The sequence below is a fragment of the Eleginops maclovinus genome, chromosome 8, assembly GCF_036324505.1.
Source record: "Eleginops maclovinus isolate JMC-PN-2008 ecotype Puerto Natales chromosome 8, JC_Emac_rtc_rv5, whole genome shotgun sequence".
Taxonomy (NCBI): Eukaryota; Metazoa; Chordata; class Actinopteri; order Perciformes; family Eleginopidae; genus Eleginops; species Eleginops maclovinus.
The window spans coordinates 11,982,014-12,006,153 of record NC_086356.1 but is presented as its reverse complement, the minus strand read 5'-3'; the positions used below and the strand labels follow the sequence as shown (position 1 = coordinate 12,006,153).

At 39.6% G+C, this 24,140-nt stretch overlaps 1 protein-coding gene across 3 annotated transcripts in view; it reads left to right on the top strand.

Moving 5' to 3' along the window:
• The window catches only part of rgs3a (regulator of G protein signaling 3a), a 126,636-nt gene that overhangs the window by 78,915 nt on the left and 23,581 nt on the right, over window positions 1–24,140 (top strand). For all 3 annotated transcript variants that reach the window (XM_063890376.1, XM_063890378.1, XM_063890377.1), the window contains one exon: window positions 15,646–16,647. In XM_063890376.1, the coding sequence (XP_063746446.1) occupies window positions 15,646–16,647 (1,002 nt within the window). The remainder of the gene's footprint in view (window positions 1–15,645; window positions 16,648–24,140) is intronic.

Here is a 24,140-nt window from a genome sequence, read left to right as displayed (position 1 = left end):
AAGTCTCTACTAGAACATGCTCCCTTGTGCTACACACTGCATTTGTCCTCTCATGCACAAAGTCGAGTAAATCCAAACTTAGCTGAAGCATGCACTTTACTCAAGAGTAATGTTCTATTGTGCTGAAAGAGCAGAATCCACTCCAAAGGGAAACAAACATCTTACAGAGCCACATTGCTTCTTTCATTCATGTTTTTCCAACAAATGGGGTTACTCCGTCACAGTGTGTCTTGGTGCCTCCACTCTGTGATCGCTTTAAATGCTTCCCTTTGGATTTCTTTTGGATATGAGCCCTTTTCACTTGAAGACTCTTTTAATGCTACACTCCCTCTTTGAGTCAGGGCAAAACGTTGGCAGTTTGTAGTTTGTATGGAGCTTAATTTAAAGTCAGTAGAGTATTTGAGGTAAATGTTTATGATGATTCACCCCAATTTCAATGACTGATGCTGACTCCAGTTGTTTTACTCTGTCAGACCCCCACTGCGACCGGGACCAAAATAAAGACGGAGCAGTCGGATATGAAGCTGTAAATGCTACAAAATATATGGCAGAAAAGTGGTGCATAACTTAGCTGGGAGTCTGCCAAGGGGATGTAATCGTCATAACAAGGTTATTACAATGTCAGGTGTTATAACTGAGGATGATCCTGTCATGCAATGAGACTTTGAAAATGATGTAAATACAATCAAAAACAATAATGGCTTTTCAATCTTCTCAGTCAATTTGCATGTCATGATGATTTTAACGCTGATCAGAATATAAAGTTTCGCCTTACATTTATTTAATTTGATTTCAGTAACAGATAATACCGCCAAATTAATTAATTCAGATTAAGGTGTGATAATTCTGTGTTCTGCTCCAGATTACGTGTTCATGACTTGACTTTTTTTTACAGTTATATAAACTGCAGCATTGCTCTCAGAAACTGTTTACAGTGGAAACATTTTGTTCAATATTTATTTATTTCACATCACATTTCACACTTCATCACATGCTTAGCAGATTTGGTGCAGAGTGTTTGGCAAAACTAATGTGATTCTACATTTAATGTTTTTTCCAAAGTAAAGCTGCAAAGTTGAAACAATTTTTGATGGTGCACCAATGCAGTATACAAACTAATGATTTACAACAAGTCTTTAAGCCCTTTTTATTTGTTATTTACTCATGTACAGAAACGCTTAACACTTAACACTTAACCTTGGGGTCTGGTACCCCACAGCCATTATAAGCCTGTGAGCTCTTTCTTTGGAACGCTTCGGGCACATTCTTGTCTGGGCAGCATTAGCCATTAAGCTGCTGGAAAAATAAATGTGTTCAACTGCAGACACACACATGCCCTCAAATGGGAATTAAGGCAGGACTGGCCATTTTGGAAATGACAGCTGCACTTCATCACACACAGTAAGCATTTGATGAGCAAGGCTGGCACTTCTTCTCAGAAAAGGAAAGCAAACTATCTGCAGTAAAAGTTGCATAAATCTTTTACATGAGGGTGTAAAAAAGATGGCAGCTGCTAATGAAGGAAGTGCGTATGTTGAGGTTTTGAGGCAGCTTGTTCTGTTCCCTTTCTTTTGCGTACTCATTTCAGATTGATGAGAACATGTTTAAGAGGCACACAGGGTTATAATACAGGATTTATGTTCGAGGAAGCAGTGGCACAATATAACAACAAGGACCCTCTATCCTTCCCTCTCTGTCTTAAACTAAGTGCTGAAAGTGGTGGGCTGTCTTTTCCCCTGTCTTCCTGTTCTACCCATCTCTCCACCCTTGGGCTAACTCGATCAATGATACAAGAAGCTCTGGACGGATAAGAAGTGAATATGCATCTTTGGAGCAGAACATCTCACTACGAGCGCACACTGAATCTCAAGCAGCAACACAAAATAACAACGCCAATGGCTCCCCCTCAGAATTCATCAGAAAACTGAATAATTCATTTCCCCCATTTTGTCTCTAAAAATGTTGAAGGGCCACACACACCAGCAGGGTCGTGACACCTGTCAACTTGTCAGAATGTGCTCCTATCCAACTGTGTTTCCCAGCGTTGCATGTCAAGTCTTCAGAATAGCTGCAGGTTTACCACATTTGCTCCCCTGATAGGCTGATTCTGGCTAATGTACCTTGACTGCTTCTTCAGTCTGTGTGACACATTCTGCGGGTGCTTTAAACGCAAATTGACGTCTAAGACACCACGCCGGTGTCTGTTATCTTTGCTTCAGTCAACGACATCACTACTGTATGTCAATGGTCAAAAGTCCCTTAGGAATGTTTTCCCATACATGGTCTGTAACTGGCTGATTGAACATGTGTATTTACAATCAAACGTATCATGTGATCCCTCAGAGAAGGAATGGAATTTCCTAAATCCAACAACTTATGTAAGCAGAGTAGATATTTTGAAAAATAGTGAAAGCAAAACGTTGTTTTAAGTATACTAAATAGACACAGTATCATAAAGTAGTTCTGTAGTATACAAGTTCACTTAAGGAATACTAATGAAAACTTCCCCTCTGTGGGATGAGTAAAGGGTATTCTGATTCTGATTCGGATCAACAAAAAAATGGGTATGAATATGTGGTAAACTATTCTGATTACAAGAATACAGATAGTTTGTCCAACAGTATTTTAACCCAAGTGCTTTTCACTGAGATATACTTAATGGTGTAGACTATGGTGTGGACTATAAAATGAGATTAGGGTGAGATTATTATGAGTGAATGTATGATGAAGGAAAGTTTGTTGAGACAGCAGCAGGTGCAGTCGTAGGTTTTTAGTATTAGAGTGTTAAAGGAGTTCACAACAGTAGGGAGTTGGTTATCAAAGAGAACGTGAGGATTGAGCATTAATCCCCGTGGGCAAACAGATAGAGTACAGTTACACACAAGGATATACAGATGAGTTGCGGTTTTAAAACAAACTGTTAGAACAGAAAATAATTAGAAATGATGTGGGCATATATACATTTGAAGTCTGTTTTGTTAAAAATATACACATGTGTATGTGCAGAATGAAAGTGCAGGTACCCGTCTTGCATGATTACCCCTTCATTTGAATATACAGTCTGAAAACAAGGGCGTAAATAAATGATATATAGATTAGGTCAAATATGAGCAGCATTTGTTATGTCACACGTTCACATGAATAGCATTTCTCTCGCTCTCTTTGTTTCTCTGCAACAGACACATGCTTTCCCCTTCATTGTCTCTAATTAGACACGGATGAATTCCATTTGTCTTCTCTGTATGTCTTCTTCACACACGTGCACACACACACACTACACAAACAGCACTCTGCGTGCTATTTTTGAAATGTGTTTCGAACTGTGACATCCACATTTAGAACCGGTTCAAACTGAGCAAACATGAGGAACCAAGATTTAAAATAGTGAAGATATACCTTTCCTTATCCAGTGTATTTAATGAGGTTTCTGCCACTTACTGCTACAGTACATCTTTAATTCTTTAGTTTTTTAGTTACAGTACCATCTGAAACTCTGTTTCTTTACCGAAATAGGTATTTAGCAAACTACCTGGAAAATATGTTTGTTGTGGTTCAATTTCCTCATTGAGGAAGTTGACCAGAAAGCAAAAAAATCATTGTGGTCATCAATATCTTTATCATTGTAATGGTTTGCTTCTATGTATCTATCTATTCCTATCTCTCTCTCTCTGTCACACACACACACACACACACACACACACACACACACACACACACACACACACACACACACACACACACACACACACACACACACACACACACACACACACACACACACACACACACACAGGATGTTATTCATTGTAGCCTGTAGTGTAGGATTAATTCCCTTCTCTCTCTTCAAACATGAATGGTTTCCCTTTGATGGAGTGCTGTTTGGCTTTATTTTAGTTCACCTTTAACTATTCATAACTCTGTTACATAATGGCACAGGAGCAAGTAGAGATATGAGCCTGGCAGATTCATTCCTAATAAGGTACTGCCCATTATGAAAACCATTCAGTGTCTAATTGAATTATGCACATTCAATACTCCTAAAAATTACGTTTGCGCCACCGAGCCTGCAATGGAGCAGGGTTAATAGTTTAATTTGCATGCAACAGGAGTCTATTTGACGTCTTCAATTGGTACAAGTGTTTAATGACAGTAATAAGAACTTTAAAGCATCCTGCCACATATTAACAAGAATAAGGGGTCAGATGTGGAAAGCAAAGGAAACATTGAACTCTAGTTCACTTTAAGTTGATATTCCACTTCCTTGATGTCAATCATTACTTCAAGAATCATCTTGAAAGGTTTCTTTTTAGATTACCTTTAGTCAGAAGACTTTAGGAAGACAGTGGTCTGTTATCGACGAGGTTTTAAAAATAGACATTTGGAAAAGCCCAGAATTTATTAGCACATGATATGATTAGATAAGGCGTGATGAATAGCTTTTACATAGTTCCCCTCAGGTCTGATGCACATGGTCATTGTGTGTGTGTGTGTGTGTGTGTGTGTGTGTGTGTGTGTGTGTGTGTGTGTGTGTGTGTGTGTGTGCGTGTGCGTGTGCGTGTGCGTGTGCGTGCACCTTTTATTAGGTGTGAAAGACGTGGCCCTTAACATCCTGCTCTTTGATAGGTCTTGATTCAGTGCTTTGATTTGCAACGGAGCAACTTCTAAAAATAGAATTTAGAGAGAAAGAGCGAGAGAAGGACCCCGACTTGCATTTGAGCTTTTCATAACCTTCCCTCCCTCTATGTTTCTAATACATCACATTTTTATAATTCCTCCTCTCATTTTCACACCTCTGTATCTCCGGATTCCATCTGTCTTCATTTCCCCTCCTTCACCAAATCCCTCTTTCCCCCTCTTTTTTTTCCTTTCTTTCTCCCCTCTCTCTCTCTTTCTCTCCTTCCCTCCTCTCTCTTTTGAAACACATTTACGGTATTACCGAGCCAGGGGAGAAGCTGGGACTGCAGCAACAACACAGACATTCTCAGAAACAAAAGGAGGAGAAAAGAAGCATTGACACATCCAGACAAACGGACAGGAACACAAGATCCCATATGGGCAGATTGGATTAGCAGACGCTCTCTGTTCACGCTGCACATGTGCTCTGTCAGTGTGTGTTTGTGTGGCTGAACTGTGCCGTACTCTGGGACACACACCAACAATAACACATTTGAACTCGTACTAGCAAGCACACTACGCGTTCAGATGCCTGTGTCTAAGGTAATGTATTATTGTCTGTTTTTTTTACTGGTGTGAAGGTCAAAGTCTGAGCTTTTTCTGGTGGTTTCTATAGTTGAGAAAATTCAGTTTGTGTGTTATTACTGTAAATATGGTGTCAATATCTGATTGACACAGAGTTATACTGCATTCAGGTGGTGAGTGCAAGTAGCTCTATTTGCCTGCTTCGTTTACAACATTTATACAACCAGATATTTCATGCTGCGCAGCAATTGGTTTTTTCTTCTTAAGAGTGGTTGGAGGGTTTTGTTTCTGTTCCTATTAAGCATGGATATTATAACATTTAAATGTTGTGCACAATGGCGACAGGTGAATTGGGGCTCATTGGCAGGGAGTGAACAAAGAACTAAACCACTTGACTATCTCTGGTTGCCTTATTTTATAATGTTTATTTATGTATAACAACGTATTATTGGCGGAGCTCTACAACTGTTTATGTTGACAGTGTAAACCCTTTGGAGTTTCTGTTCTTCTTCCCATCACAGTAATTAGTATCGAGCTGTTACCTGCTGTTAACGACACTATCTTGTTTTGTTTGGGACATTTACTTCTTGAAGGGGATTGTCAGTGACAGATAGTCATTGACTCGAGCAGCCGTGAAAAGAGACAGCAGGTGTGTGTGTCTCCTGCCTTTCATTGTCAAATGTTTTGAGTCACACTGAGATAAAAGACGTGTCTCCTGAGTTGCTTTGAGAGGCTCTTGAGATAAGAGTGTGAGAAAGGTTACAGAATCGACTGAGAGAGATCGTTGGGGTTCAATTTGCCTTCCATATACAGCAGGTATGTTTGTTTGTCTAACGAGACACAATTCAAATTTCCATTTAAGCAAACCACAATATTTTACAACATTTTCACGCAAATAGCGTTACACAACAATTAGGATCATGCCAGGATAAGTAGCAAATTATGTCATGATTTAGTTGCTTGAATACGTTTCTATTGCATCTTGATTTTAACGTTTTAATCCTGGTTCAAAAGTAAAAAAAAAAAAAAAAACTTTGGGGGATTTCTTTTCCTTGGATATGCAGCTTGTTCGATTCTCTAGACTAAAATATACCTAATTTCTAAACAAAGCCAAAGTTATTGTACAGCTACCTGTTTAAAGGCAAGAGGTTTGCTTGTCTTCTCGGTTGTTTTCCTCATAGCAACATCTGAAAATGCAAATGTCTGTATGGAACAACAGGTAAAGCTGCTCGAGTCAGGGAGCGGCTATTAGTCTGAAATGAAATTCGACTTACATTTTCCTGCCCTCGTGCAGGGTTCATGATGCTCTTCCCGGTCTCTGCCTCTTTGCGGCATTGTTTGAAAACAAACGGTGCATTGTTGTCATCCAAGTCAAGGGTATTGGGTAGGCTATGACTCAATCTATTTCAGAGTGCCAAGATATCTATAAATAGTCATACAATGAAAATATACTGTGACCAAAACTATACAAAAAATAACCACTGAAATAAATGTACATTCTATTATATGCTTCTATTTCAAAAAACGTAAAAGTTCCATTTTTAAAAGCGACATTTTATTGTGGCAACAAAACCAGGAAGTGTAGGGAAATTCTCCACATTGGCAGTTGGTAACAAACACTTGGCAGCATACATTTAACACACATATGACCTCTAAGTGTTAGTGCTACGTTTTGACACCCATTATATAGAAATTATGCTTTAAAATGTTAGTGTTTCCTTTAAAATTTGTACAATAAACCATGGTTCCTATTACATATACTGAATGTTTACCCTATGACCTAATAGCTGCATTGGAACATTGTGTTTAAACTTGAACTACGCGTGTTTGCGTCTGTTTACAATGAATATGTGACCATTGTGTGCTTTGTGCATCCTGTGGGACCTGGCTCTAGGGCCTTAATGTCTTCACAAAGAAACATGCGGCGGTAGTGCAGGCACAAATGGACCCAGATGTCAGACAATATTTACAGACACGCACACAAATCTGCAATAATGGAGGCCAGTTAGTATGTTGGGTGGACATACGCCCCTCGCACATCCATGCATATGCTTCTCCCGGAGCCCTCGCTGCTCATTCGTCTCTTCCTATTACTGCTATCTCCTCCCTCTCGCTCCTTCCCTCTTTCCTTCTCACTTGTTTGTGCAGCTTGGGAGTTTACCTTAGCCTCTTGGGCATTTTCTCCTCTCTCTCTCTCTCTCTCTCTCTTTTTCTCTCTCTCTCTCTCCCTCTCTCCCTCCCTCTCTCTTTCTCTAAGCACAGTTCAGTTGGCCTAGCCCACACTGACAGAATCACACACACCAGCTCAGCAATCCAGCCACAAACACAACACCACAGTTTGTTAGAGGAAGTAGGCCACTTTAATGGGGATGTGTGGAGTGCCTGTGTCTGCCTTAAGTGGATTGTAACCTGGAACTGCTTCCTCTTGACAGGTAGGTTTTAATGGAGCATCTCTTTTATTTCTCATTTTTAAAACACATGTTATTTTGTGGCTAATCTAAAAAGAAGAGGTTCCATGCAAATTGATTTTTATAGTGCTCCGGTGTATTTATGTGGTTAGCTTGAGTTGCTGATATTGTTGCTGCTGGGGGGACAGGGAGTGGTTTAGTCATATGGAGATGCAAGACGGAGAGATGGGAGGAAAGATAGGGGAAAGCAATAAAGGCTTAGTTATCACGAGGCATCTTTATGACACTCTCATATGAGGAGTTGGGTGTCAGTGTCATGCGCTGCTATGATTTATTTATCTTAATGCTTTCTACCTTCTTCTGCTGTTTGTTTGCTTTGTATTTTCTTACTTTCTGTCTTCTATATTACTCTCTCTCGATTACTCCATCCATTCACTCATCCTTCCTTCCTCCCTAATAGCTCTCTGTAATACAATTGCGTTGTAATATCGACACCCACTTATTAAACAAGAGTTATGGATAGTATTTTCCCAACATGAGGTTATTTACATCTTCCTTTATGATGCATTTATTTCAGTTGTTTCTTCATTGTTTCTCTGCCAGTGACTTAGTGATTTAGCCCTTCACATGGCTGGGCAGTCGTTGGGTGAAAGAAAGGGAGGCTGAGAGAGGAGCGATAGGGAGATACTAGCCATTAAAAATGACTCTTAACCATGTCAGAGACAGAGCCAAGCTGAGCAAACATAGGGACAGTGGGAAGCACACTGGGGAAAGTTGCTTTTCTCTTCCTCATTAGAGGAATTGTGGGGTTTCTCTTTAAAGGAGAGAGAGAGAGAGAGAGAGAGAGAGAGAGAGAGAGAGAGAGAGAGAGAGAATATGATGCAGGGGTGTATAGCTTTTCTCCTTGAGCTGCTGGGAGCTTGTGTGTGAGTTAATGTAATGTAGAGATATATGGTGTTTTAGATTTGTTTTAATGTGAGGGATGAGGCATAAGGGTGAAGATGTTCCTACTTTACTCTCATATGTCCTCCCTTCAATTATTCAGAATCACTTCAATCCAATTCAATGGCCCTTATTGGCATCACATTTTACATGGGTTGCCAATACTCAAATGTGATAATAAAAGACAGTGAATAAAATAGGCAAAATGATTTACAATATAATAAATATATACACATTTCAAATATATTATTAATGTATCATTATAAGTCACTGAGATATCAAGTTATTATTTGAATGTGACTTTAAAAATGCAACACAGGTAGTTGATGAATGAATGCATACACACACACACACACACACACACACACACACACACACACACACACACACACACACACACACACACACACACACACACACACACACACAAACATAGAAAACACTGATTGCAATTTATGGGGTTTCACATCCACCATCTACTGCCAGCTTGAAAAAATTAGATGTTTGTTCTTGGTGATAACCTTTCAAAAACAATGTCTCACACATAACCCCCTTTTTCTCACACACACACACACACACACACACACACACACACACACACACACACACACACACACACACACACACACACACACACTTACGCGCAATCGCTCACACATGTCTCTCCATTCTTTCTACAAAGGCCTTCTCCAGTCTTATTCAGTGGTCACATTGTCTTCAGCTGCCTGCCGTCACGGGGCATGTTACGTCAATGGCATTTTCTCTCTGGAGCCTCAGCTCCTATCAATAATGCCTTTGCATCTCTGGATGTGACGCTCACCCTCCCAAAAACAAAACCCCAAACGTATCTCCCCCTCGCCCGCTGCGATGGACTGTTTCTGGTCTTGATTCTTGATTCTCCCAAAGGTTTTAATAAGAGTGGCAGTGCACGGTGTTATCCTCTGAATACGTTTGTTAGAAATGCTTAAATCGTAAACACAAACATACTGCACAGGAAGGTGACATCATCCTCTCCCAGTTTGAGCTGAAATGTAAATGAAAATAAACTTTATGCTGATAAATTGCAGTCTTTGAGCTTTACTCACTGCCAAGTAGAAGCTATTCTGTTTCAACTAGAGTTGCGGATTTACAAATTATTCCTGCTTCCCTGCAGCACTTCTACATTTATAGCAGTACTTTTCTGTAGATATGAATGGATCAGCTTCATTGTATGATTATAATGTTGCTATAATTTAACTTTAAGTATTAAGGTCGTAGTCTTTTGAATCTATATTGTTTAAGCTTTTGTTAAAAAAAAAGGTACTTTTCTGTTCCCAGTGTGTTTTCCTTTGATCTACAGACCCTTTTTCACTTTTTCCGCGCTTCCTTTTTTTTTTTGCTCTGTTTTCTCATTCCCTCTTGGCCTGATCACAATAGAGGGCTCTGACAGATAAACGACTATTACCGCTTCATGGCTCGTCTCAGTGAAATCGAGGGCAAAAGAGGCCTGTGCACTGCGGTGCATGTAATGAGGTCATTCAAAGATTGATCATCTATATGGTCTGGCCCCTTAACGAGTTATTGCCATTACACAAAGCAATAATGGCTCCTTAATGTTCAGACCACAGATTGTTCTGGAAGGTATATGTCAAAACATCCCTAATATATATTTAGTTGTCGTGGAAATGCACACATGGAAACACACTCAAACCTGCGGGCTGCCTTCTCGTCAGTCGTCTTTTTCACAGAAGCAACAATTAGGGTGATTAACATATATCAGTTGTGCATGACAGACTCATGAACATGATACACCCCTTCCAAATTAGACAGCACATGCAAGTCATGTGTGCCTGAGACATGGGTTGGAGTAAATTATTTTACTCAAGGCAAAGATAACAATTTAGGCTATGTGTGTTTGAAAAAGGAGTTTGTGAGAAATGATCTGGTTCACAATTACTGTAAAAACAAGTTTGCTGTCACCGCTCAGCAGCATCTAGCCTCAAGGAGGTTTTCTTAGAAAACAAGCTTCCAAGTAACACTAATTGATGATTTTTCTTAGAATGCCTTTCTTGTTGCCCTGAGCCGCATGAAGACACACCTTGTAAGGTCCTTGTAATAATTGTTTTCTTTTCACCCTGTTTTTCCTTCTTCCTCTTTTTGATTTGTTCCTTTCATATCCTTTTTCTCGTAATGTGAGCTTGTGTGAGGTTATTATATATTTGAACAGTCAATACGGTGTGTAAATAAAAGAGGTGTTAAAGCACCTGTTTTGATTAACTTTGTTCCTGTTTCTTGTTCTCACGGGTTCCGTTTTATGTTTTTTCTCTTGGGTGTGTAGGCAGGAAATCTTCTAGACTTCCCTGGCCTTACTGTCCTTTGAAGAAATCAATGATCTAAGTCAGTGAGGAAAGAAAACAAAAGAACAGGGTAAACACGAGTAATGCAGACTGATTGGGGGAGTTAAATCCCTTAGATATCCTGCCATTCAACTTGCTGTCATGCAGATCGCCCACTGTACAGAGAGGAGTGGCCAAGAGGAAGAGAAACTATGTCCTTTCTTTTGTATTTCTAACAGCACTGCTAACCGAGTTCAGCTGGATTAATTGAGTTTGGAGTTGAATTGGCAAGTGTTATAGTGCAGACATTAAACCATTAATAAAAGAATGAATCAAGGGAGGACTTTAATCAATCAATCAATCAATCAATGATCAATCTTTAATGTAATGGCTTACCTAAAAACAGCCAGGACACAGGAAATTAAATAGAGAAAGGAAAGAGATAAAGATGAACGATGGCACCATGAAATTGAGAAGCGGTAGGGGTTTGAGGTAAGCTACGATGACAGAGTTCATAGGTACATCTTTAGCTTTTGGGGAACCGCAGGACAACACAGCTGCTCCCCTAGGTTAGGTCACTCGTTGCCATGGTAACCATGGGACAGAGTTCACATAATTGTCGCTGTGTGACTGTCCAAGAGTGCGTGTGCTTTCCTGTAGCTCTCTCTTTATGAGAACATTTTGACCTTAAGAGATTTAGACCCTTTATTTTTGGGTCTAATCTCTTAAAATCGGTCACTTTTGTCAGTCTTCATTACTTCAGGGAGATATGTTTAATTATTATTATTATTAAAGTGTCATTGGAAGGTTTACCTTTATTACATTTAAAAACTCCTGGATGCAGGATCAAACTCAACTATATTAAAGCAGTTGTGCAGATAATAAGTCATAGAATGACGTTAATAAGGGCACTTCTAACTTAAATATTCTTCATATTTTAAGACTCCCAAGGCTGCAAGCAGAAATACAAAAAAGTATTGATCATTTATAGGTATTGTTTTATTATTTTACAGCTTAAGAGACTTTAGGTCTATTCTCTTGTACTTGTTAAACCTCGAATCACACATGTTAATCTGTTGGATGCGGTACAGGGTGTAAAAGTGAGACAGTCATCAAAATGATTAGGATTATTCCTCTTGAGAGCATTAATGTCTGTGCTAAATTGTGCATTTGTGCCTTCGTTTGAGAAAAAACTGTAAAAAAGAGAAGAGGAAATGGTGTTTGGCATACAGCAGGTCCCATGTTTCCAGCAGAATGCACATAAAGACCTAAAGTAAAATCCTTCTTATTGTGGAGAATTGTCAGTTGCCACAATGGCTGCCTCACGGTCTTGCAAACGATTAACTGCTATAATCTCTAACACGATGAACAATAGTTTTCTCTTATCAAACACTCCCTAACAATCACCTTAGCCGGCATTAAATCACATCTTCTCAGTGAACTGGATCCAGTCTTTTGCTGTTTAACCCTTGACCACTAAGACTGACAAAAACACCTCTTATTTTTGGACACACAACTTATTTATTATTCTGGGTAAACTAATGCGTTGTGTCTGTTTGAAATGTTGCCTTGTAGAGGTGATCATTAGGTCATTGTGAGACTCGTAATGGTGTTCATTTTGTATCGACATAAAACAGACAAGATGGACGTTTTCCAAGTTCTCCTCTCGTTTCTGTGCCATTGCCATTCACTGAGTCCTCTCCTCCCTCCTGCCTGTCTTATTCACTTTGTCTCCTCCATCTATTCACCCTATTACTCTGCTTCCCACTCTCCCTGCCTTTTAGTGCTGGTTTTGTTTCCTTGCTTAATTGAAGCAATGCAATACATCGTGTTGAATCATTGATGACTTTGAGCTGTATTTGAATATGCCTGTGTGTACATGTGTGTTGCACATGCACTTAAACAAGCACATGACCAATTAGCTTGTTTCTATTCATACATCTGTCGAAGCAACATTATGATAAGAACATGTCTTCAAGAGGCACATGTTGGTTCATTTGACTGTTCTTTTTATAGTTCTGGTCAGACACAGCAGCTTTATTTGAAGTGGCTTGATGTTGTGCGTGGGTGTGTTTTGGTACTTATGTCAACTGCAGAAAGTGTAAGAAGGAACAAGTGTATCTGACAGGACAGGTGGCTCCATTGTGTCTCAAGCCATATCTCCAACAGTCAGAGATTTATGTATGTGAGACAGGGAAGGAAATTGGGGCCAGAGAAGTCAAGAAAAGGCAAGACTAAATCTGAGAACAAGAAAGAACAAGTGATAACTTGCCAAAGCTTTACTTCCACTTTCTCCATAGGTAATTTTATGAAGTTGCATTTTATCTCAAAATACCCCAAATATGCCGCATACAACGTAAGAAGCCCTTGTGTACCCTTAATGTTAGAAGGGAACATGAAAGGCCTGGACCACCTTAGGGCAGTTTTATATATCCATAAACAGGTGAAGTTTATATTTATATCCCTGAGTCACAACTCTAGTCTCGAAGTGCATCACAGTGGCAACATTGGAAAAATGCTAAATGAAACCGACACCATCCAAACCAACAAGCAAGCAAAAGGTCTGATTAAATAAAAGAGCAGCGGTTGTTTTTTCAGTACTGCTCTTTGGGGTCTTCTAATTTCCAGAATTTTTTAATACACACTTTTTTTAACCATAGGTTTGGATTCAAATGGAGATTGAATAAAGATAGCCACAAGATAGCTTAGCTTCTCAGCCTTTGACATAGCATGCCAGACCCTTCCTAATGTGTTGTACATAATGAGGCCATAACTATTGTGGACATGATCGGATGTTATGTGTTATTCAGTTTAAGTTAGTCTGTCATTAATTCAGGCTGCAATCAGAGCTAGCACATTGGTTTGTATATAATATTCAACGTATACAGTGATTCAGTTTCAGTGAGTTGGAGCCTTGAGGTTTTCCACAGACAATATTACAAATATATGACGGCATATTTTTGCAGAAGCGACTTCTGACTCTTTTACCAAGACCAATTAGTCATATTATGCTAAAATGATTTAAATATATTAAGAAAGAGATCATAATTCACAGCATTGAATATACAAATAAAGAAATACTTTACTTATGCTTGTAGTTCAGGCCCTTCACTCAACATTCCAAACCAACATATAGTACACTCATTTCTATACTTAGCATTCATTCTTTTATAAATGATGTACAGTAGTATATGCTACAATTTCGGATACTATGGATAACTTTAGTATGATTGGTTCTTTGAGTTGATCCTCCTTACTTTAATTGCCAAAATCTATTTTCAGAGTTCATGAGTACAGATTAAAAGTTTAAAGAGAAGAGTACAACCAGGGCAACCGTCTCTCTGGGGAGACTAATTTGAGCTGCAAAAGTAGACAAACAGCTTGTCATGGGAGCTGTCTCTGAGGAGGCAGCATTATCTCCAATTAGAGCAGAGCGTCTTGTGACTGCAGCTTGTCATCATGGGTTAAATGGACCAGCACAATGAGGCCCTTCACAAGTCTTGCTTCAGATTTATAGAAGGTGGAATTGATTTTATAGCCTGAGCTGAAGGTTTGTTATTTCACAGATCCACTCAGTTACACCCTGTTAACCTTCATGGTCTTGGACTATATTTATGTTCACATATGTCATGCCTGATGTTTGAAAGTATTAGTTTGTGACTTCTGGTTTCTTCATGTTCTTTGAGCCATGTCTACTATCTGTATACTATGACATCTATGTAAATATCAATGCACAGTTGGGATCTTATTAAATTTGACTTTTGTTCATAGGTAGAAAAAAAGGAAATTGTTTCCAAACTGATAAAGTCAGTATTCACTCTGTACATACTTGTTGTGAGTTATGATTTAGTTTGGAGAAACTACAGAACAAAGTTGTGTGCATAACTTTAAAAACATTTCCTTTATTCAGCTTTAAATATTCAGCAACTTTGTGATCTACAATTGTGTGGGTTCGAAAATGTGATGATCCTCCCAGAGGGCTGTGTGGGCTGCAATAGGTTAAACCAGCATTTAATATCAGCCAATTTTGGGAAGGAAATAAAAGAGATTGCTAAAGGCAGAGGGTGAACACACACAGTGTGTAGCACAATATTGTGGTTGACCCTAGAAAGTGAGCAAGGGTGTGGAGGTCTTGTGAGTGTGTGGTCATTTGGTAATAAGCAAAATCACAGTGGAAACATTTAAGAGAGAAGATGGATGAGTGAACAGATGGCTGGCTAATACTTTGTAGCAGTAATCTCATCCATTTCTGCGAGATGTTTGGCTTGTTTTTGTACCCAATGTCCCCAAGGGCACAGAACCAGTCAGTCTGAGTGAATCAGTGCAGCAAGCTCCAGTGTGGCACAGTAGCAGGAACACAGCAGTAAGCCCACACCACAGTATCCAACTCACTGGCACTGATGATACGGTGGTGTCTCTGACAGCATTTTGTCAGTTTTATATTCAAAAACAGCATTGAGGACACATTTTTTGAATTAAAATCTACGTTTCCAGATGGAAAGAATAGCATTTGATAGTCTTTATACTGCTTTTGCCTGGTTTGGCAACATACAAACCTGCCACGTGATGCCATGGTTGTAGATATTCCTGCTCCTCCTGTCTAATCAGACAATGTGACCTTCTCAACAGCATGTTGTTTGATCCTGGCTTTACGAAAACTAAATTCAATGTCTGCTATTATTTGGGATTAGTGGATTTTACTCAGGCTAAATCTCAATTATGCTTTGAGTTAACACAGCTTTGACTAACATTTCTCCCCCTCTGTCTTGTTTTCTTTTTAGATGTTGGAGCCTAAGGTCGATGCCTCTTCCTGTGAGCTGGGCGGAGTCGGAGGAGATCTCGGTGGTGTGTGCATACACAGGCCCCCCCGCAGCTCAGAGGGTGAGGAAAGCAGCCTGTACCCCTCCAGTCCCTCAGAGACCCCACATCTGGGCAGTCCTCACACCTCAGAGCCTCTCACCCCTCTGGATGAGGTCTACATGCCTCTTGGGGGCCTCATGGGGTCTGGGGAGAGACACAAGGTGCCTCCCACACCACCTCCGTCCACAGAGGGGGAGGACTGGAGGAGTATGGAGGGCAACGAGATGGAGATCTGGAGGGAGGTGAGTACGTTGGAGAGCAGTAAGGAGGAAGAGGAGGATGATTGGGCCAGCAAGAAGAGTGTTGGCAGCGAGGGCGGAGAGAAAGTGGAGGAAGAAGAAGGGGAGGGGGAGGATGAGGGAGAGAGGAATGAAGAGGAGGTCAACCTAAACCTGGTGGTGTCAAACACAGATGAAGAAAATGCCTCTGAGCCACTAGAAACCAACGCCCCCCCTTTCTCCTCATCCTCCTCGTTTGTCATCCCTGAGCTGCGCCTTGACCGCTCCTTCAGCGCCGACGCCCTCTCCTCACCCAACACTGACGAAGAAGAGTACGATGAAGAAGACGACGACGACGAGGAGTCCGAAGAAGAGGACGATGAAGACGACAGTGACGATGCCTACCTGCAGCGTAGCGACAGCAAGCGCCGCAGCATGGTGGAGGGGGCCACCTGTGAGAAGCATGGGGGAGGGCGGCTCAGCGTGCAGAACTCCCTCCGCAGACGCACCCACAGCGAGGGCAGCCTCCTGCAGGACCCCCGCACGCCTTGTTTCACCTCCGACAATGCCATCAACTGCCTGGAGGCCGGGGGGGTGCACCACAAGGGCGGCTGGACACTCCCCTCACCCAAAACCCTGAAGAAGGAGCTGACCAAAAATGGAGGCTCCATGCATCAGCTGTGTATGCTGTTCTCTGGGAGGAAGGTAAGCTCATCACACTGAAAAATATACTGAGGCATGCATGGATAAAGTTAAATAACTGCAGATATTAGAACAGACATTACAACAAAGATAATAATGGGAGTTGGTACGTAATAGTGGTTCAGTTTTCTTTCTTAACAGACATACTGTGTTAAATGACTGATACAGCTATACGCCTATGTATCCCCCCACTTGTACCAGCAGTTAAAGTGATCCAACAGCTCGACTCGGTCTCAGTTCACTGGTATTTGTAAAAAGAGTGCCATCTAGTGGTAGAAAAGAGCAAGTACACAATAATCCTGTAGTCACAAGATTGCAATATCCATTAAAAAAAATCAACAACTTGATCTTAAAATATTAACTGCAAATGACAGCACACTGATTTGAACTAATATAAAGCATTTTTTTCTGGATCTAAGACTCTGGCAAAATGACCTTTACCTTTATGCACTCTTCTGCACATACAGTATCTACATGTCTACAAAACCTGTCACCACAAAACAAGACACAAAAATAAACAAAGCCAATTTATTTGAATAAATTCAGGCACATCATTTTGTCCTGCTTTCAAGCACATTACACATTATTCACATTTGTACATGTCTATTTCTTTATGAGAAGCACAAACAAGTGTATGTTTACGTACTAAGAAATGTACATTAAAACATGTAGCAGAGTGAAATGCCACCTGAAAGTAAGACAAATGTATACATGAGATCATTGTTTTATATGAAGAATGCTCCATGTTGTGTTTAAACTTTGTACGACAACCCACTTTAGTAAAATAACACGTATAAAAGACTGTAGTACAGAATTCTGTAATCAAAATGATATATGTTTACTCAATAAAAAGCAAGTTTTCTCATTTTTTTATGTAGTTTCTGCAGCAAGCCACTGATCTCATGCAAGTAGTAGTTGTTGTATTTGCCCAACAGAGGGAAGCATGCATCACATCCTGTTAGCCCAGCTGAATCACATACTGTAAGTGTGCATCACATCTTTTCTCACTTAACTTCAGCCAAGGTTGAGTAATGCACAATGATTGACCAATCTCTATTGGCTATGATGTCATGTATTTAATGATTTCTCCAGAATTATTACACAGGAATGCAGACAGGTCATCATCTCTGCACAGATGTATTCCTACTAAGTTATTTATAGTAGTTTGAACTGCCCACCTATTACATAGGTATCATTTAACATATTACGGCAGTGATATCAGAGCTGCAAAGATATCCCATAGAGACTCAATGATACACAAATGACAAAGGTGATCAAGTGCTCACTCTGTCATGTAGAGAATCAGAAGCACTCGTCGGTTTTATCTGTCTCTCCTTTCTCGCAGTCTGTCAGCAACCCGGTGTCCTTAAATGGAAGTGTGTGTGTGTGAGCTGTGCAGAGGAGGAATGCAGGGCTGCAGCATATTGGTCTTGGCAGATTGAAGGGGAATTTTACTACCTATTGGCGTCATGCTCCTTTCAGTCTTTTTTTCTATCCATTATATAAAATGATCTGCCAACCCCCCTCATTTATAAACAGTGACATCTCCAGGTGCAGAATGCAAGTATATGTGTCTCATACCTTTATTTCATCTTCAAAGTGGATGCATCAGTTCTGTAATCAGGTCCTATAGGTGGTGTATGAGTATGTATGGTGTAACGTATGAAAAAAAGCAATTATATTACAACTTTTGAGAGTAAAGGCTAAACGATAATTATCTATGCTGAGCATTGTTAAAAGATGGCTTTAGTACTCTGAACATTTCAGCCAGTCTTACTACTTTTAATAAACTTATATCAATTTAAATCAGATGTCCAGATAAAATTCAAATATATACAGTAAGTAGCAAGGACATGTTTTGCTTAATTTTAGTATGTTTGACTGGATCTAGATTATGTGCGTGATGTGAGTGATTCAATTCAGTCCCCAGAATTTATTGAAGCGTATTTTCAAGTCAAGAAGTTGCGCAGGGCAGATTGTGTGGCGCATGCTGCATACGTGCACTGTAAAGTGACACAGAGCAACATACAGTGTGAATCTGCTGTCTCTCTCTCTCTCTGCTGTCACCTCTCCTTTCTGTTGCAAGACAGTGTTTACTTGTTCTATGAAAAGCACCTCCTGTCTTTCTTTCCGCTCTGCAGCTTTTCTTCTCACTTGATTTCTTAAGTGGCCTTTCACCAGTGCAAGGAGAGCCAGAGGCAGACAGAGAGCAGGTCTCCAGAAAAATATCAAGATTGTTTTACTGAGAGATTAATCCTGACAACAGTTTAAAAGAAAAGCTGTTATTCCTGTTTGCCAGCTAAATCAGATGTGATTTTCTATCTTAATTTTCAAAATTAAGTCCTAAAGTGATTCCTTGACTAGTAACCAAAACCATTTTTAAAAAGGAAACGTTTTAATTTACAGTAGAATAACAAACATTGGTTTTATGTCATATCAGTTTTAAGATTGTTTTAACAATACATTTAGTGGCACACATACTTAGCTGTCCTTATGGACCAGGAAAAGTTTACCTAAGAAATGAATGATAAGACCTGGTCACCAATGCGGATAAACATCTTTCTTTCATTTCTGAACAAACACAGAGCACTCAGCTGCACTGACATTTATCAACAAATAATTTGTATCCTTTTTGTCTGCACTTTCAAATCTGTTTTTAATGGTCTATGTAAAACCTCCTAAATGGCATAGCCAAATATAGAGATGATCATTTGATAAAGAAATCAGGAGCTGCAAGAGCTACGGCTGGATTATAAAGGTCAACGAAGGATGTTTTGCTTCTAAAGGCACCAGGACTAGATAGTAAAAGATTGAAAATGGAAATGTAATGAAATGAGAAGGAAGTTGTATAAAGAAATCCACTGATCTGTTTTATGGTTTGTGTAGCCACATTGGAACCTCAGAGATGGAAATATCCTATTTTCTGTCACAATGAGAGGCATGCAGTAAACAACCATATAAACTTAAACCACTGCTTATTCCCTACAATCAGACCAATAAATACAATTCTCTTCTTACTATCCAAAACCCTAAACATTTTTCAGAAACCACACTTTCCATCATCTTGTTGTTGTGTCCACACAGACACTATTGCAAAAGATACGTGTGGATGTGACCCATTGCTTTCGGCTAAAGCAGACCAAATATTTTGTTTATGGGTCCTTAATGTTTGTTTGAAATCCGGATAAATATCGGCAGTCTATCCAGACGTTAGGGGGGAAACTCTTAAATGTGTTTAATGGTGGTTCCGTGATGGCTTACATTCCTGCCCTGAGTCAAGGATACACCGGGGTGCATAATATGGATGAAAAAAGGGTTAGCATGCATTCAAACTTGACAACAGGTTAGCTAACAGGTGGTGCTTCCAGTGGGCACACACACAAGTACACACATACTCATAAATAGAGTTGATATGTTGCCATGGACCCAGGATGAACCCAAAAGGTTGTAAAAACCTCCAGCCAGGTGACATTAGCTCATCTTTCAATGTAATGGTGGTGCACTTTGCACACAGACATCCCATTTATTATTATTATTATTACATCTATCTTCCCACTGATACACACCAGTAGGCTAATGCACAACTACATCAATGTTCTAAAGCAGATTAGACTATTAAACTATGAATGATCCCATCAGGACTACACAAAACACAAAATGTTGGGCTGCTATATTTGGTGCAGGCAACAGTCCTCTGAACTTTATCTACACTGTCTAACTGACTCGCCTTTGTCCTTCAGGGCTAAATCCACAATAATTAATCGATTCACGAACGTGGAAGAATCTAAAAATAGGACGCCAATAAACAACATCCTCTGACCTGTGTACAAATAATCCTTTGCCCTATGGACTTAGTTATCACTGTTATCCCCCTACTTTTTTTTTCTGTTCTTGTGTTGTTTGGGTTTGTCTGCTACAATAATCAGGGATGCCAACTCTCATGCATCTGGCATGTGGCACACGCTTTCACTCTCAGTCTCACGCTCTCACGCTGCCCAAACTATTCTCATGCCAAAAACAAGATGAACTGGCGATCGTTTTTGGTTGGTTATTTACAGTGTTGAGTTGACAGCTGCTCAAGCTGGCAAACTTTACTGAAGGAAAGGTGGGTTTGCACAGTGCAAAGTGATATGGTAAATATGTTTGAAAACATGATTAGAGTACGATAGCCTATTTTATAAAGGGCATATATATATATATATATACACACAGTGTTGGGTGTAACGCGTTACAAAAGTAACGGAGTTACAGTAATGTATTACTTTTTGCTGTAACGCAGTAATATAACGCATTACTTCTGAAATTTGGGTAATATAATAACCGTTACAATTCTCAGTAACACAGTTACAACACATTTTAACCCGAAATGATGTGGTGTTTTGTTTTTAAGAAATCACAAACATCGCGAGACATTCCGACACCAGAGGAACAATTGTGCAGGTAGAATAGTAACTCAGTAAGACAGTTTACTATTGGTGAAGAGGGCTGCAGAAACAGATTCACAATGCAGAGCTGCAGGCTCGGAGAAAAGAAAAAGACAGGAGAGCGCGCAGGCCGAAGCAACAGAAGGTAACTTTCTCTCGGTCTGCTGCTTGAACCCAGAGAAGTTTCGAGACTCGTGGCAGAGTGTTGAAGATATGCAGCCTCTGTCCTCTGTGGAATCGCCGGCTTTTAGAAAGCTTGTCAACCAAATCCCCGTTAACGCACCAATGACAAGGTGAGCTAACATTGCCAAAGAGACTCGATCATATACAGCAGGTTACAGGGCCGTGCAGAGGCTCCACTAACATGTTATTAATAACACACAGAGACGTAATGTTACCGGTATCAACTATTATTCACCCCACTTAAACGGAGCATACGTTTAATTTCAGCATACTGCCATAGGATAGCTTTCATTAATGAGCTGCAATAAACTACATTTTAGCATTTAAAGCCATAGTTTTGCGGTTATTTTTGGTGAAAGCAACTCAAAAGTAGTGTAACACATTACATTTCAGAGACAGTAATAAAGTAATGTAACTTACTACTTTATAAGGACAGTAATAAGTAATATGGACAGTATTACATTTTGGAAGTAACTTGCCCATCATTATATAGGCTAATGTCCCGCTACGGACAGGATAGCAGTCCTTTAGTGTGTAATTAAACCCATGATATCAAAATCTCACTCCAGCCAGGAACCAAAAGTTGGCGACCCTGTAACACGAGTAAAGGTTCCTTGGGTCCTGAAAGGCCCTATAAAATGCTTTTATTAATAACATACCAAATCAATCAAAATGGTCTGTTTTATGGGCTATAATAGAAAGCCAATACCAGTACAGTGATGTGTCTGCGCCATTTCATTTATTTACACTTTATTTATCCCAAACTGGGAAATACATTATAAAGATTCCTTTAAGAAGGTATATGTACATAGGGCAAATTACACACAAACATGTTTGTACCTGCAGTTTCTCCAATTTCCTGAAACATAAACAGGACAAACAGTTACAGGAAAAAGAGCTATTTAAGGCCCACGCAGATAAATGTTAGTAAACTTTTTGTGCTGTTATGTTATCCTTAAGTACCTCGCTGCACTCTCAATGGTCCAATCTATTAGCGCTGACTTCCCATCATTTCCCCGGCCTTTTTGTGCATGTTCCTTGTTGTGATCATAACTTATCTCAAATGTTATAGTATGGGAGAGCACAGAACTTGTTGATATCTAATCTGAGGTCTGTCCCTCACATGGGTCAGTGCGTGCATCCGGAGCTAATAATAGTGTTTTATTTTTACTGAATGAACTGCATAAGAGGTTCTTGGAGACAATTCAAAAAATACAAGGCATTAATGGAGCAAATATTCCACATGTTGAGGCAAGGTGAACGTCAGAATCAGCATTCTGCATCAGCATAGCATTGTAGGTAAACAATAGTTATTTTTCTGTTTAACTGTACAGTGAATGCCCTCTGGTACAAAAGGTCTCCAGGGTTCAAGTCCATGTGAGATGCAGCCAGGCTGAATTTGTCCAGTGAATTTCTAATTGAGTAACAGGTAAATATTTACTGAGCAAACTGACCAAGCTTCCTGGACAGTCAACAAAGTGCTGAATCACTCAAGATCTATTGACGAGAGAATGCAAAAGAACTGGATGTGATGTTTTCCAGTTTATAGCATTCTCTGTTGAAGAGGTAATAGCCCACAAACAACCCCTCTCGTAAGCACCCGCACACACATAGATATCATGAGATCAATGGAGGAAATGTTCTGAGGTTCCCCCTCCTTAGTTACTGTCTCTATGTTTCAAATCTTGCACGGCACACATGCTTTTTACTTGCAGTTTGATTTAACACAGGGGCCAATAAAGCAGCTTTCTCTTTCTTGCAAATGTCAACTGTGTTGGCTTACATGTCAGAAGTTACCAGCAGACTTGATCAACCCAGGATAGTTACCTAGCATTAGCTCTTTAGCTCATTAGCTGAAACCGTTTATTGGTAGGAAACTCCATCTTGAGCTTACTTGTAAATGTTCCCCAGGTAATAAGACAAGAGCCTGTGAGCCCTGGTATTGTAGTACAGTATTATAAATGTATTTTGATTTAATGTTAGACTTATTGCTTTAACTTAGCCCTCTTAGGATGCAATCAAGGTTGGATACATCACATAGGTTAGATATAAAAATGTCACTTTTACAAATGGCTTTCATGATTAACTGGTAATGAGTTTTAGCTGGAGTTATAGAGACCAACCGCTATGAATAGATCACTGCTCACTTAGCAGATAAATCCACTGTTCAATCCATCCCTTAAGCTATCTTGTGCTTTGGTTTAGCGAGACTAAACAACTTTTTAGATACGGAGTATCAGCATGCACAAAACTTCAAACTCAAAACTTGATAGGCCCGTTGTGACTGTAATGAAGGTGGCTAAGCTGTTATTGGATGATTTTCGTTAAGGGGAGGGATTTAGCAAGTTTGTTTTATGTTTGCATCCTGTTTACTAAATATAGACATCTTTCTGGGATAATGTTTCCTGTCAGATTAGAAGAAGTTCATAAGATATTTTGGATTCATAGACAGCCAGACTTACAGTTTGGAATGGAAACATAGTCAGTGAGAAACCGTGATAACAGAGAGTCCTCTGGAAATGTCTCTTGATAGAGATTTTATTGTGACTTTGATTATCTAACAAAAATCCTTCTTGTTATTAAATATGTTCTTCACATCATTTCTTTATTCCCTGCCAAAAGTCAACATGACATATAATAGTGTTTAACTATAATAATTTTAAAAATATGTGTGTAAATTAGTTGTTCATAAGATGGATGGTGGACAACTGCTGAATTATCATTACAATAAGAGGCATCATCAAAAATACATTTGTATCTTTACTGATTTATTGAAGCATTTAAAACTGAAAGTGCTCAAATGGGTTAAGAGTCAGTTTTTCCGGCAGGATTATTCAAAATCTTTACCCAAACCAAAGTGATAACATTTTGCAATTTTCCGACTGAAAT